Source organism: Nelusetta ayraudi, unplaced genomic scaffold (assembly GCF_046127955.1).
Source record: "Nelusetta ayraudi isolate G7.1 ecotype Tasmania unplaced genomic scaffold, CSIRO-AGI_Nayr_v1 ptg000020l, whole genome shotgun sequence".
Lineage (NCBI taxonomy): Eukaryota > Metazoa > Chordata > Actinopteri > Tetraodontiformes > Monacanthidae > Nelusetta > Nelusetta ayraudi.
The window spans coordinates 2,326,784-2,340,120 of record NW_027466070.1 but is presented as its reverse complement, the minus strand read 5'-3'; the positions used below and the strand labels follow the sequence as shown (position 1 = coordinate 2,340,120).

At 49.0% G+C, this 13,337-nt stretch overlaps 1 protein-coding gene across 3 annotated transcripts in view; it reads right to left on the bottom strand.

The window, feature by feature from the left end:
• Positions 1–1,281: 1,281 nt before the first annotated feature.
• Positions 1,282–13,337, bottom strand: part of reln (reelin) — a 95,533-nt gene continuing 83,477 nt past the window's right edge. Inside the window, exons 52-65 of one of the 3 annotated variants that reach the window (XM_076027392.1) lie at positions 13,088–13,302; positions 12,018–12,195; positions 11,753–11,928; positions 11,384–11,490; positions 10,301–10,543; positions 10,025–10,200; positions 9,871–9,944; positions 9,182–9,343; positions 8,518–8,675; positions 8,077–8,302; positions 7,457–7,654; positions 6,630–6,728; positions 4,088–4,220; positions 1,282–1,731 (exon numbers count right to left, since the gene is read on the bottom strand). In XM_076027392.1, the coding sequence (XP_075883507.1) occupies positions 4,094–4,220; positions 6,630–6,728; positions 7,457–7,654; positions 8,077–8,302; positions 8,518–8,675; positions 9,182–9,343; positions 9,871–9,944; positions 10,025–10,200; positions 10,301–10,543; positions 11,384–11,490; positions 11,753–11,928; positions 12,018–12,195; positions 13,088–13,302 (2,139 nt within the window). In that variant the 3' untranslated portion in view covers positions 1,282–1,731; positions 4,088–4,093. The remainder of the gene's footprint in view (positions 1,732–4,087; positions 4,221–6,629; positions 6,729–7,456; positions 7,655–8,076; positions 8,303–8,517; positions 8,676–9,181; positions 9,344–9,870; positions 9,945–10,024; positions 10,201–10,300; positions 10,544–11,383; positions 11,491–11,752; positions 11,929–12,017; positions 12,196–13,087; positions 13,303–13,337) is intronic. The other 2 variants (XM_076027394.1, XM_076027395.1) reach the window with 2 other exon arrangements.

Here is a 13,337-nt window from a genome sequence, read left to right as displayed (position 1 = left end):
ACACCACATTGTTAAATACGAAATAAATAAATAAAACTTGTGTAGATTGTCGTTGAAGAGTCAAATAAAGGCTGTGTCAAGCAGCATTTAAAGTATGAGGTTTGGACAGTTCTTTATTTCCCTTTGATAAGGCTGCTGGGTCTCCCCATCGTGGATATACATATATATACAGGAGATTGCTATACTGGAGTTACACTGAGGGCCAGAGGGTCCATATTACACAGACTTCAAAAAACAACACTGATAGAGCCTCACCTCCAGGTTTGAGAAATCAGCAGAGAGCGAGAGAGAGAGAGAGAGAGTGAGTGAGAGAGAGGTATAGGGGAAACAGCACAAGAGAAGGGCGAGAGAGAGAGAGAGAGAGAGAAGAAGGACGGTGGTGGTGGTGGTGGTGGCGGCGGCGGCGGCGGTGGGGAGATGATGCAGTCTGACAGCTTTGAACCGTTTGCCTAATAACTTAACACTAGAAAATAACATACAGGTTTCACGCACAGTGCATCTTAAATAGGTTATGTGAAGAACCATTTACCATAAATATCTGTATTTTCGGGAACCAACATATATATATATATAAAAAAAAACAAAAGCGATTTTAACAAAAATTGAAACCAAAAAAAAAAACTCAGTCTTTCTTTCCCTTTATTTTCTCCTTCATCCGTTCGTGCAAATCGTTCTTCCGTTCCTTCGTCCGTCCTGTCGGAGGGCGGGGCCTTGACCTCAGCCCCTCCTCCTCGCATTCCGTTCCAGGTAAAATAGGAAAAAGGAAACAGACCCCAGCACCTCCCACCCACTCCCCTCTCCCTCCCCCCCCCCCCCCCCCCACCCCCCTCAATTTAAAAGCTTATGAATTAGTAGAAAACGAACAAACGAATGAACGGAACACCACAGTCAACTCATCACGAAAGGAACCCACAGACACACAGAACAGCAAGAACACAGAACTCTTTTTTTCTTTTCTTTTCTCGTTTTTTTTTTTTTGTTTGTTTGTTTGTTTGTTTGTTTCTCCCGTCGAGATATTCTCGTCGTTGCGCCCCCTAGCGGTTGTCAATCGTCGTCACGCTCTTTTTTCTCCCCGGTGCGCCGGTGTGGCGACGGCGGAGGGCTCCTCCCCGCGGCGGCGGCGGCGGCGGCGGAGGCGACTCTCCCATCGTTCGGCTGGTCAGTTCAGCAGTGATATATTATCTCTCAATTTCACAGTGTGGCAGGAACAAAATAATAATCAAAATGGGAAGGATAATAAAAAGAGGGAGGCTGGCGAGGGGTGGGCGTGGGGGTGGAGGGGAGGGGAGGGGGGAAGGGGGGAATCAGAGGGACCAAAAAAAAACAAAACAAAAACTACAAACCCCCGGGAGTCCACGATTTAAAAAAAAAACAAAAACTGAAATTGGCTGCTCCACTCCTTCCTTCTGAGTTTCATTTTCCGCCGACCTGTGTGTGTTTTGGAAGGCCTTTGATTGGCTGCCGTTGCGTTGCGGAGGTGATGGGGGGGTCAGGGGGACAGAGATACAAGGGCGGTCCAGGCTGATATGTCGTCAGGAGGAGGAGGAGGAGGAGGAGGAGGAGGAGGAAGAGGGGGCGGGCGGGTCAATGCGTGATTGGCAGGTCAGAGGGCGAATCCCTGGGGCCGGCGGGGATCAGGCACGCTGTAACAGTGCACGCTTCTTGCGGCTGTAGTAGTGACGCGCGCCGGTCTGTCGGGCAAAGTTCATCATGTAGTTTTGTTTGCGGGTGCTGCAGGGGGGGAGAGGTGGGGAGGGCACAAGGAGAGTGAGGAGGGAGGGGGAGGGACAGAGAGAGAGAGAGAGAGAGAGAGAAGAGGAGGAGCCTGAAGGTTAGCGACCTCGGCCAAGGTCAACGTGGACGCACACCATGCACAAAAGTCTCCACGCATGCACGCTCGGCGCACGAGAATGGTTGGATGCAGCGTTGGTTGTCGCTCGCCGCCCGAGGTCATGCTGGCTTTTTTTTTTTTTTTTTTTCTAATTGGGGCTTTTTCAAATCAGGTTCGACCTCAAACACTCAAAGCGGCCGCGCGGCTCACGGCCGGGTTTTGGTCTTCTGCAGGAGACTGAGCAGCTAGGGACACGGAGGTCAAAGGTCACGAGACGAGACGAGACAAAGGGACAGCAGACTCTACGGACGTACTAAGCAACAGTGCTCGGACGCTAGGGGGAGACTCTGAGTGTTTGAGGTCAGAGTCCACAGACGTCACAGGGGGCGAAAATTAAAGACGGACAAAACAAGAGAAACAGAGACAAATCAAGTTGGTCAGAATGCAGGGATGAAAGCGGAGGAAGCGTCGCTGGTTCGGACACAGAGGAGAGAAGCTGCGGACGATCGCTGTTGCTTAGCCTGTTCAGTGCCTCTTCCATCCAGCAGGGCGGTGCCAGGGAGCCAGGAGTGCAGCCAGGGCAGGCAGGGAGCCTCTGCGAAGCAGGGAGGGGGAGGGGGGGGTAGCGGAGGGATGGAGGGATGGAGGTGTGGTGGAGGGATGGAGCGTGCGTGCATGTGTGTGTGTGTGTGTGTGTGTGTGTGTGTGTGTGTGTGTGAGTGAGTGATGATGCAGCAGAGGTGGAGGACGGCGGCGCTGATGACACTGCGTGTTTGTCCTTCTTGTGATTCTGGGAGGCCACAATCATGTTGTTGTTGTTGTTGTTGTTGTTGTCGTTGTTGTCGTCGTCGTCGTTAGCTCGCAGACAGACAGACAGACAGACAGACAGACAACCAGCTGAACAGCCATGATTGATGAGCGGATGCTTGCAGCAGTCAGTAGACGAAGCCATGCGAGGAGGCGGATGGAGGAGGGCGGGCTGTGCTGCCTTGCAGCTGAGTGTCTGTCGGCTGATGCGTGTCGATCGCTGAGAGGCCTCTCGGGGCTGCGAAGGGTTCGACGCTCGAGGAGCAAAATAAAACATCAGCGGAAAAGAAGAAGGATCGCTGGATCCTTCGTGCTTAAGCTCGGAGTTTTGGTTCAGGGTACGGCAGCGGTTTGCTGCAGAGGTTGCAGCCAGAACAGAGAGCGACAGGTAAAGGTTTCGTGATGGATTACATCACACAGAGAGAGAGAGAGAGAGAGTGAGACACAAACACCACTGACATCTCTCCATGTCAACTGTAACATTTCAAAAGCCGGACAAAGGGTAGGTGGATTTTTATCAGAGTCACAGGTGTTGCTGTGTTCAGACTGCAGACGAATCCGATTCAAATCAGATTCCTTCTCAAATCCTGTCCACAACTGTTGTTTAGCAACAAGTGTCCAAATGAGATGTGGCTCCACTCAGACTGGGCCACATTATTGGCCCATCTGACAGGCTGCTGTAGCAACGACGTCAGAGTGGAGGCGTGGTCCAGCGGAGCGTGTAGTGTGTGATGTCATATCACTGCGACAGCGCCACTTGTTGCTCTACACGGCCTGGAGCTTGGCTTGAACGGAGCTACAGTGTCTCCCCACACACTGATGAGCCAATGAGGTTCCTCCTCTGTCCAGGGACTGCTGGTTCCTGCTGCTTCTGTCTGCTCCATTACATCAAGGACAGTCAAAACCCACTGGTGTGTTTGGAGCTGTTCACACTGAGACGCAGCTGTCCAAATGCCATTTGAAACGACCTCCCCAAGGTGCTTTCAACCCGTTTTGCAAAAATCGGATTTCATGTGATTTGTGTTTGCTGTTCAGACTGCAAAAGAGCCATCCGGGTTCAATCTGGATGGACTGACAATCTGATTTTTGGTTGGCAGTCTGAACGCGGCCAAAGCGCCCTTTTTCTCACTATATTGTTGTTGTTGTTGTCATTCTTGTTGTTGTTGTCTTGCTGCGTGTCTGGGTGACGACCCTGAATGAGCCTGAGCCTGAGTGCTGCCCGTCCACCTGCCTGCCTGCGGCTGGTGTCGAAGCCATGAGGCCATGAGCGTGACGATGAGCGGGAGGCCGTGTACGCGCGTGCGCGGTGTGAGCAAAAAAATAAAGAAAAAAAAGAAGGCGGGGAGCGGAAGGGGGTTGAGGGAGGACAGGTAGGTGGGTGGGTGGGTGGGTGGCTAGGTGTGGGTGGGGGCGGGCGGGGCTGCATTCGGGAAGAGGCGGTGAACTTACCTGACGCTACAGCCATGCCAGAGGGAGCAGAATACAGAAGAGAGCAGCGGTTAGAGCGAGAGAGGGGTGAAGCGAGAGGTGGAGGAGGGGACTGCTGTCTCGGAGGAAGGTCTGGTGGGGGGGGGGTCCCGGCCTGGGGAGGCGGGGAGCCCCAGAGGTGGGCAGGGGGGAGCGAGGGAGGAGGGGGCAGAGAGAGAGAGTCAGGAAAATTAGAGAGGGAGGAGAGAGAGAGAGAGAGAGAGAGAGAGAGAGAGAGAGAGAGAGAGAGAGAGATAGGGAGAGAGAGTATAAAAAGGATGGAGAGAGGAGGAGGAAGTGGGTGGAGTCAAAGAGTGACGAGACAGCAGAGAGATGAGACAAAGGTGGAGACACGACCCGATGGTGCAGGACGAGATGAACAGAACAAATCCATCGGTTGTGTCATGAGAGGTAGAGGAGGAGGTAGAGAAAGAGGAGGAGCAAGAAGAAGTGAAGAAGAAGAAGAGGAGGAGGAGCAGGAAGAAGTGAAGAAGAAGAGGAAAGGGGAAGGGGAGGAGGAGGAAGGGAAGAATAGGAGGAGAAGGAAGAGGAGGAGGAGGAAGGGAAGATTAGGAGGAGAAGGAAGAGGGAGCGGGAGCACGACCATCAAACACGTCAAAGCAGCAGGGAGGAGGAGGAGGAGGAGGAGGAGGAGGAGGAAGAAGCCATGTGGAGCAGGACAAAAACCAAGGAAGGAAGGAAGGAAGGAAGGAGGGAAGGAAGGGAGGAAGGAAGGAAGGAATCGGAGTGAGAGGAAGTGGAGGAGTGGCGAACAGAGAGAAATAAACAACAGAGCAAAGTGTGAGGATCACAGTCACTGTTGTTCAGAACACACTGTTGAAAACCGTGCAAGTGCGAGAGAGAGCGAGTGAGCGAGCGAGCGGGCGAGCGAGGGAAGCAGGGGGAGTGAGGGAGAGGAGGGGGAGGTCACGACCACTTAGACCAGGAACCACTGTGTGCTGCTGGCTATGTGTGTGTGTGTGTGTGTGTGTGTGTCTGTGTGTGAGGTTCTATCTGTCCAGTGTTGATGAAGTTCTCAGAGTGGGCGGGGCCACATGTGGCTTTTGGTTGTTGGTTGTCAGCAGCATTTGAAATGCACAGGGGGAAAGGGGCGGGGGGGGAGTCAATACGGAGCGAACAAGCGGCACCCACGGACGAGGCAGCGTTGGTTCTGACACCCACAGCAGCCGCATGCAGGAAATGCATTCAAAATGCCTGAGAGTCACTGTGGCCAAGCTAAGAGCTAGGCTAAGCTAACAGGCTATATAGGCTGTGCTCATGACATCTTCAGTGTCCTGCAGAAACTCCGGCAAAAGAAGAGAAAGAATCAGTGAATCAGTGCAGCCAGTTTTTTTTTATATGTATATATGTATATATATATATATATATATATATATATATATATATATATATATATATGTATATATATATGTATATATATATATATATATGTTAAAGGCCCCATATTTTGCAAAATTCACTTTGCCAGATTTTTTCAAACAGTTTCTCTAGGACGAAAAAACAACAATTTCAATATGTAAATTACCTTACGGCAACTCTATTAGGACAAACTACATCGCAGTTGGATGGATAGATCGCTAGATACCTATATAAATATAATCATATTATATATGATAGAAGGAACAAACAAACGATAGATGTCTATCTATCTATCTATCTAACTATCTATCTATCTATCTATCTATCTATCTATCTATCTATCTATCTATCTATCCGACCACAATGTAGTTTGTCCTAATGGAGTTGCCGTAAGACCCCGGACACATTCTGTACCTGCACCGGAGGTAGAGACCTAACAGAAGGCTAAATATGCCACAGAGATCTTGAATGAGTATTTTGGATCATTAATCACCTGTAGCCACGCCAACAGCATCCAAGACAAAGTTGAACAATGCATCAAATACAGGACCTTTAAAATAAGTCTTTTCCTTTGAGTGAAATGATATGCAATGGCTGCCACACGTCACAACAAATCATCAAGTGTGTGAAGTGGCCACTAGAGGCAGACTGACAAAACTGTGAACTGAGCATGAACGATTACTTCCATTGAGAGAAAAACAAAACAAAAGGCATGTGTTGTAAAGATTTGAATGATGCGTCGCGTTGCAACATAAAAGATGTGTGAGTGGGAGCGACACAGAGACTGAAGCGGCGGGATGATTTCTACAAGACACTGAAAATGCGACGAACCACCAGCAGGAGCTGATCCGCCGTGCACAGAGCAGTCTCAGCAGACCGCGATGATGTTCAACTCAGTCGGAAGGTGCTGAGCCGCACACACGTGCACAAAAAGGACAATTTCTGTATGTGTGAACTTTGACCCTGCGCTCGTTTCTACCGGGCGAGGCTGAGGCTGAGAGGCAGGGGGGAGGGGGCAGGGTCGGCGAGGAGAGGCACGGGAGGTCAGAGCGAGGATGCTTCCAAAAATAGGAGGGTGTAGAGAGGGGGGCGGGGCATACTTAGAGGGCGGGGCCGTGGGGCCGGCTGACTATTGGGTACTCACAGAACGACTTCCACATGGTCCAAGGCCCACTGGTCGTGTCCCGCACCGTCGTGGCGTGGCTGCCACCACCGCAGCATCACCCCTTTGACCCGGGCCTCCCTGGAGGATGACAGGAGCACAGGCCCAGCGGTCAGCAGCGCACTGCTGCTGTGTGTGTGTGTGTGTGTGAATGTGTGTGTGTCACACTGTGCGCTTCACTTCTAGCTTTAGCTTGACAACATTGTGTACCTACTGGTACTGGAGTTTTGTCTTTCAAATGGACAAAGATGATTTGCAGAAAGTTTTTTTGTTGGTTTTGGGATTATTAACTCACTATGGAGCTCATGTTGTCACTCAAGCTGTCAGTCGATTAAAATGTTTAATCGCGATTAATCGCACAATCACAAATGAACTGCATTTTTTTTTTTACCCTGCTCTATATGTAACTTAACAAGATATTTATTGTGTTTCTTATACTCAAGGAAAAATTGGAGAGGATAATAATAATTCCTCTGTGGAAATATTCTATTTTTATTTGAATTGGAACATTCTAAAACGATTACATACTTATACTGTCCAATATACCGTATGCTTATAATGTCCAGACACTCTCCAAAAAAAACAAAAAAGCTCAAACCTTGATGTATTCTCAAGCATGTTATCGCATTTGTCAAACGCGATATTTTATTTTGAATATCAACCGGATCCCCTCGTGTTCCTTTGAGTGACTTCCTGTCCAGCTTTGACGCGGATCGACCGCGGGTCGTGCGCAAAATGGACCGGACGCCGAAATGACAAAATGCACTCAGGCTCAAACGATGGCAGTGTTTGAACTGGGCGTCACTCACAGAGGGATGTTGTAGGAGACCCTCTGCGCCTTGATGAAGTCTTTGGGCTGGTGCTGGGCGATGACGTGCCAGCTGACGCCGTTGTTGACGCTGTATTGCAGCAGCACGGCCCGGTCGACCGTGTCGGCCTGATCCAGGGCGATGTTGCAGCTGTCTGTCTGCGCCACGCTGCCGATCTGCAGCACAAACATGATCTTGCTGCAAGGGGCAAGAGAAAAGGAGAAGAGGAAGTGTGAGGGGCGGCGAGGCATATTTAGATGTCTTTAATGAAGACATGCGTTGCATGGCTGATAAGTGTCAGGCACGAGCGTCCCGTCCCGACAGGGAGGAAGATGGTCACGGATGGATTTAAAGAGTGGGAGGTTATAAGTTATACTTCTCACTCCCTTTGGAGCATGTATTCTACGTCTTATGTTTAAATGTTCTGTTTTCTTTATTTTGACCGTCGTATTCAAAGTAAGCTGCATTGGTTGAGAATGAAATGTTTGAATTGAGACGACTGCGCTGAAAACTGCATTTTGTTTTCCGCAATGTAACAACACTTGATGTAAAAATCCATATTCTCAATCCAAACACTCCGACATGTGGCATATCTCAAGCACGGTATGTTGCGGTAGTACCTGTACCTGGCCCTGGTGAGGTCCAGCGGCTTGGTGACTGCCTGCCTCATCTTGCAGCCGTTAAAGTAGAGCGAGTCTCCGTGAGCGTGCGGCGACAGCTGCCCACAGCCGCTGCCCACGCCGCCGCCCTGGATGGACTGCCAGCTCTCCTGGGACACGGCGCCCGACTCAAAGTTGTCCTTGATGGAGCTGGGCAGGTCGCTGCTGGAGAGGGAGCAGTCGTCTCCTGTTTGGGAAAACAGGGGAAATACAGGAAGAATTTAATGGGGGGGAAAAAAAAAATAAAATAAGAAGAAGCAATGGAGTTTTTCTCTTTCTCAGCTTTCCTTGCCATTGTCATCTATCAAGTGGTTCTGAAACTGAAGTGTGAGTGTGTGTGTCTACCACGGTGCAGCTATCCAAAAAAAAAAAATAAAAAAAGTAATCTAAGGCGCCGCCCACCGTGGTGTCCTTCATCACAGATGCAGACGACTCCGCTGGTGCAGTAGCCGTGGCCGCTGCACAGCCCCGGACAGGCCTCGCCGATGTAGACGTGGTCGACTCCCCAGCTCTGCCGCTCGCCGCTGCCCTCCTTCTGGAGCCAGCGGAACTGCGTGGCCCTGCAGCAGAGCGCACAAAATATTCAACCACAGCGACAGAGATGCCATTCTTTGACTGGGAGGCAATGAATGAATAACGCTAATGTTGTTCCACATGTTGGGTGGATGAGGGTTATTAGTGAGGTATCAGGGCCCTTTGTGACATCACAGGTTGTTTTTTTTCCCCCCAAAGCTGTGTTTTTTTTTATAGCATGCCCTTCCCGAGAGGCAAAGCAGGCAAGAAAAGCACAGAATGATTTGTTTTTAACTTCTGTTGTGTATTTTTATTGATCCACAGGTTGACTACCAATGCAAATTAGCTTTATGCAAGAATTGAGTACAGTTACATTTTTTGTAAAAATGTCCATTAATGTACGTTGTCCCTCATTATCAAATAATCTAATCTAACCTAACCTAACCTAATCTAATCTAATGTAATCTAATCTAAGACGAAGACTACAGCAGAGTGAGGACTGGCAAAGTGAATGTTGCACAACATGGGAGCTCTAAAGCAGATGCAGTCCTACCCGGAGGAGACGTGGTCTGGTAGCTGGACCGTGACTCTGGTCCATGTGGAGCTGTTGACTGGACTGTAGATGGTGGACTCGTGGAACTGGAAGGGAGAGCAGCCCACGTTGTTGACTGACGACGGGAGGCACTCCGACTGGACCAGCTGCCACGAGTCGGACCTGGAGGGAGGCAGGAGGAAGAAATACAAACAGAGGGCAAAATATATTTGTAATATGAAGCTTTTTAACAGTTTCCAAATTAGGAGACAATAGGGATGTTAACAATTCTATCCATTATCCATTAATTGTCGATTAATAATTTAATCGATTCAATTAAATTAGTCAAAATTAATAGATTTTTTTTTACACGGGTAGTTAATATCATTTTGACAGTGTAGTTGCAGGAAAGAGCAATTCACCTGTAGGTACCTGTAGGTACTTTTTAAAAAAAGTTGAAATGTGACCCTTTAGAAGTCGGCTTAAAGTCAGAGGATAAATGTTTAGGGTGTTTTTACCGTTCTCTAATGTAAAAATGGGTCACATTGGACCCTCAACATTATGTAAGAGTTAAATAATGTGCTCCGTACATATTTTTCACTGTGAAATGAATCGTTACTCGATCGATAAGGTCAATCAACTAATGATTAATGAATTCATCGATAATTTGCATCCCGAGTAGACAATCATATTTCGGTCGTCTTGCTTACCTGGCGTCCTTCCTGTACTGCAGCAGCACCGAGTGGTGGTCCTCGCAGGTGTCCGACTCACAGCCCACCACGATCTGCGGGGGTGACGGGTGTTCACAGTCAGCTGCTGCAGCCTCAGACACGCACAAGGCTGTGTGTTTTTGTCGTACCGTACCTTAAACTGCAAAACATAGCCGGGCTGCACGATGAGCTCGCGGGTCGCCAGGATGTTGTGCGTGTTGTCCTGGTTCTTGTTCGGCCAGTACAGGTGGAAGGACGGGTTTCCGCAGAAGCCGGCGGTGCGAACGGCGTTGGGGTAGAAGCTCCAGCTCTCCTCGTGGGAAACGCCCTCTGGTTGGAGGCATAAACAGAGTGGAGATGAGCAGGAGGAGTTTTTTCGTCTCTGTCCCCCTCCCCCCCCCCGCACGCCCAACCAACAAAACACACTGACCATCGTCGAAGTTGTCGAGCAGGGTGGACGGGTTGATGTCCGAGCCCCCGACCAGGATGTTGTCGATGGCCCACTGGGCTCTCTCCAGGCTGGGGCTGGCCAGGCCCGAGGAGACGGTGAAGGGCTGCCACCAGCGCAGGCGGGTGGCGTTGGTGAGCGCACCCTCGGGCAGGACGATGTAGTCCCTCCTCACTGACACGTACTTGAGGTAGTCCATCTCGTGCAGCAGCGTCCACGACACGCCTGCGGAAGCAATAAAGAAACATTGATACTTCTAAATGTAGGTTTAAAACCAATCCCTCCGATCTGGCTTTGAAGGACAAAATGGAAAAGAAAATTGGTAAAAAACGGCCATGAAGGTGATCGGCATCAATAGTTATCCATCCCTTCAATCTGCTCTTGAGGACTCTGTCATCAAAAAGACAAATCATATCCTGAACGATCTGTCTGTAGAATGCTTAATGCCCAAGTCACTTTAAATTCATGTGCAATTTCTATGGAAACCTCTTTACTGTGTTGGTTGATTGTTTTACCTTGTTGAAATAATGCAGCGTATGGCTTTTATTTTTTGTACTGTGGCCAATGGGCACTGAAACTCCAAGACAAATTTCCTCTTTGGGGACAATAAAGTTTATTCTGAGTCTGATGTTGTAGTTGTAGTTGTAGACATGGATCTTCCACTTTATTATCTATTAATCTCTCTTGCTGTTTGTGTGTTGTTGTGTAGTGTTTTTATATTGCGTACTATGTTTTCGTACTATGTCTAACAATTTTATACTTTACAATGTTTTAGATTTTGATATTGCTATAGTATATATATATATATATATTCATCTTTATATGACTATCTTTTTTGATATTGATCTTTCTTTTCATCTTATTTGAACTAATCCTTGTCTCCATGTCCTTTTTTTGTTTCACTTTTTACATCTTGACATCTTTGTCAGTCAAAATATAAAGCACTTTGAATGTCACCGATTTGCTTTGAAATGTGCTACATGAATACATTTTGATTGATTGATTGATTGAGATTAATTTAAAAAAAAAAATGCAGCAACACTAAAAATGTGTAGAAAACAGCACCTCCGTCAGTGGAGTAGTCCAGCAACACTCCCTCTTTGCGGCAGGTGGGACGATGGCAAAGGGTCATGTTGTCCTCACTTCCAATTCTGGCCCAGTACTCCACGAACCTGTTCACAGGGACCACAGGACGACATGAACACAGCGTTTCTGACTGACAGTGGAAAGATGAAAAATGGAGCAGAAGTTCTGAAGCATTTTGCTTTCCCCATGTCAAGACATGACACGTTGTTCATTACACCCTGGCTGCACTTCACTCACAAGCCCTCTATCAGTCTAAATACTGCGCTGTGGACTTGTTATCAAGGTACTTCAGTACCAGATGAAACTCTGACACCTCCACCGCACCCCCTGATGAATGGCAATTCTCACTTTGCTCCTCGCAGGTCCAGATCAGCAGTGACCGCCTGTCGGGCGTCGGCACCTCCAAAGTAGAGAGCCGTGCCCTCCACCAGCACGCCGCAGTCCGTGCACGGCCGGCCGCCCTCCAGCACCTGCCACTGCGGGCCGGCGGCGCCGTCCCAGTCGAAGCGCTCCTTCAAAGACGCCTGGAGGATGAAAGGAGAAAAAAACAAAAACTTGTGTGTGACACAAGTTGCTCGCACAGATCTGATTTGACAACCAGGGAGACACGGACCTTGAGAGCGGCGCTGGCGTAACAGTTTGGTCCGGTGAAGCCCGGGTCGCACAGGCAGCGCTGGTCCAGGCAGTCTCCGTGACCTCCGCAGTGTCCGTGGCAGGCCGGCCCGATGTAGAAGTTCTCCACACCCCACTGGGTGTCTGAGTGCTGCTGGTAGAACCTGAACCTGACCGCGCTGAGGTGGGCAGGCAGAGGACAGGCGACTGTTAAGAACTGAGAGCACGGGTGTTCCACTAGGTCCAGCTAGAAAAACATTTATTGGAGCAAAGTCTGGAAAGATCCAGAAGTTCAAAGTATTTCACTATTTGGTGTGACTTTGATCAATATTTTTTAAAATAAGAAGTAAATAAAATGTGAAAGTTTTATCAATTAAAAGTGCTGAACGTGGCTCAACAGTCACAACCAATTTAATACATGATAAACATAATTACATTTTCAACTTTTGCAAGTTCAATAAGTGCCACAGTTTCTGAGCGTACGAGACAGACTGGTTTGGCGCTGTAATGGGAAATTACTGCTCTGGAGAGTGGGAGCTTGTGCCTCATAACTAAGAGTTATTGTTCTCAGCTTCTCGCACCTGCACAGCCTGGTATCTCTTGGTATCCTAGCAACGGGGGCTGAGAGCAAGGTCATTGTGCCTTAGGAGTTTCCCAAACTTGTTAAATTGCTTCTTCCTCTCCTCACAGGACAAAAGATCTCGACTGTCTTTTCTTTTTTTTTTTTTGCACTTGCATTTTGACTGCTCTTCTGTTCTCTTAAATAAATGCTTTTCACACCTGGATTCTAGTTCAACGTTTGATTTTCTCCACAACAATTTAGGGATTTCTGTTCACACTGGTAAGTGTGACCAGAAATCCCTTTCTCCATCTTTTCTCCATCTTTTTTCTTAACTTTCTCAACTGTGACAGTCTGTATATCTCCCATTCTCAACTTTATCCAGCGCATTAGCCTCCATCTCACCCTTCCTTTGTCTTTTCGCAGAAGCTGCACCACTTAAAATAGAAGCACAGGAATTCCCGTCTCAACTGTTGGTGTTTTTGGCTGTTTAGGCGCGGGAGGCGACTCACGTGTCAGCCAGGCTGTCTGGCAGGGGGTAGACCGCCCGCTTCCAGCCCTCGGCGGGGAAGAAGACGGACGGCTGCGACACCTGGCCTCCGCAGCGGGGGTCGGCGGGGAGGCACTGGGGCACCAGGTACTTCCAGGTCACCCCAAAGTCCACCGAGTACTGGACGTGCACCTGGTGGTCGGCGTGGCGCTCCGGCACGCTGCAGCCCACTGCGATCTGGAAGCAGGCGCCACGTCAGCCGGCCACACAAA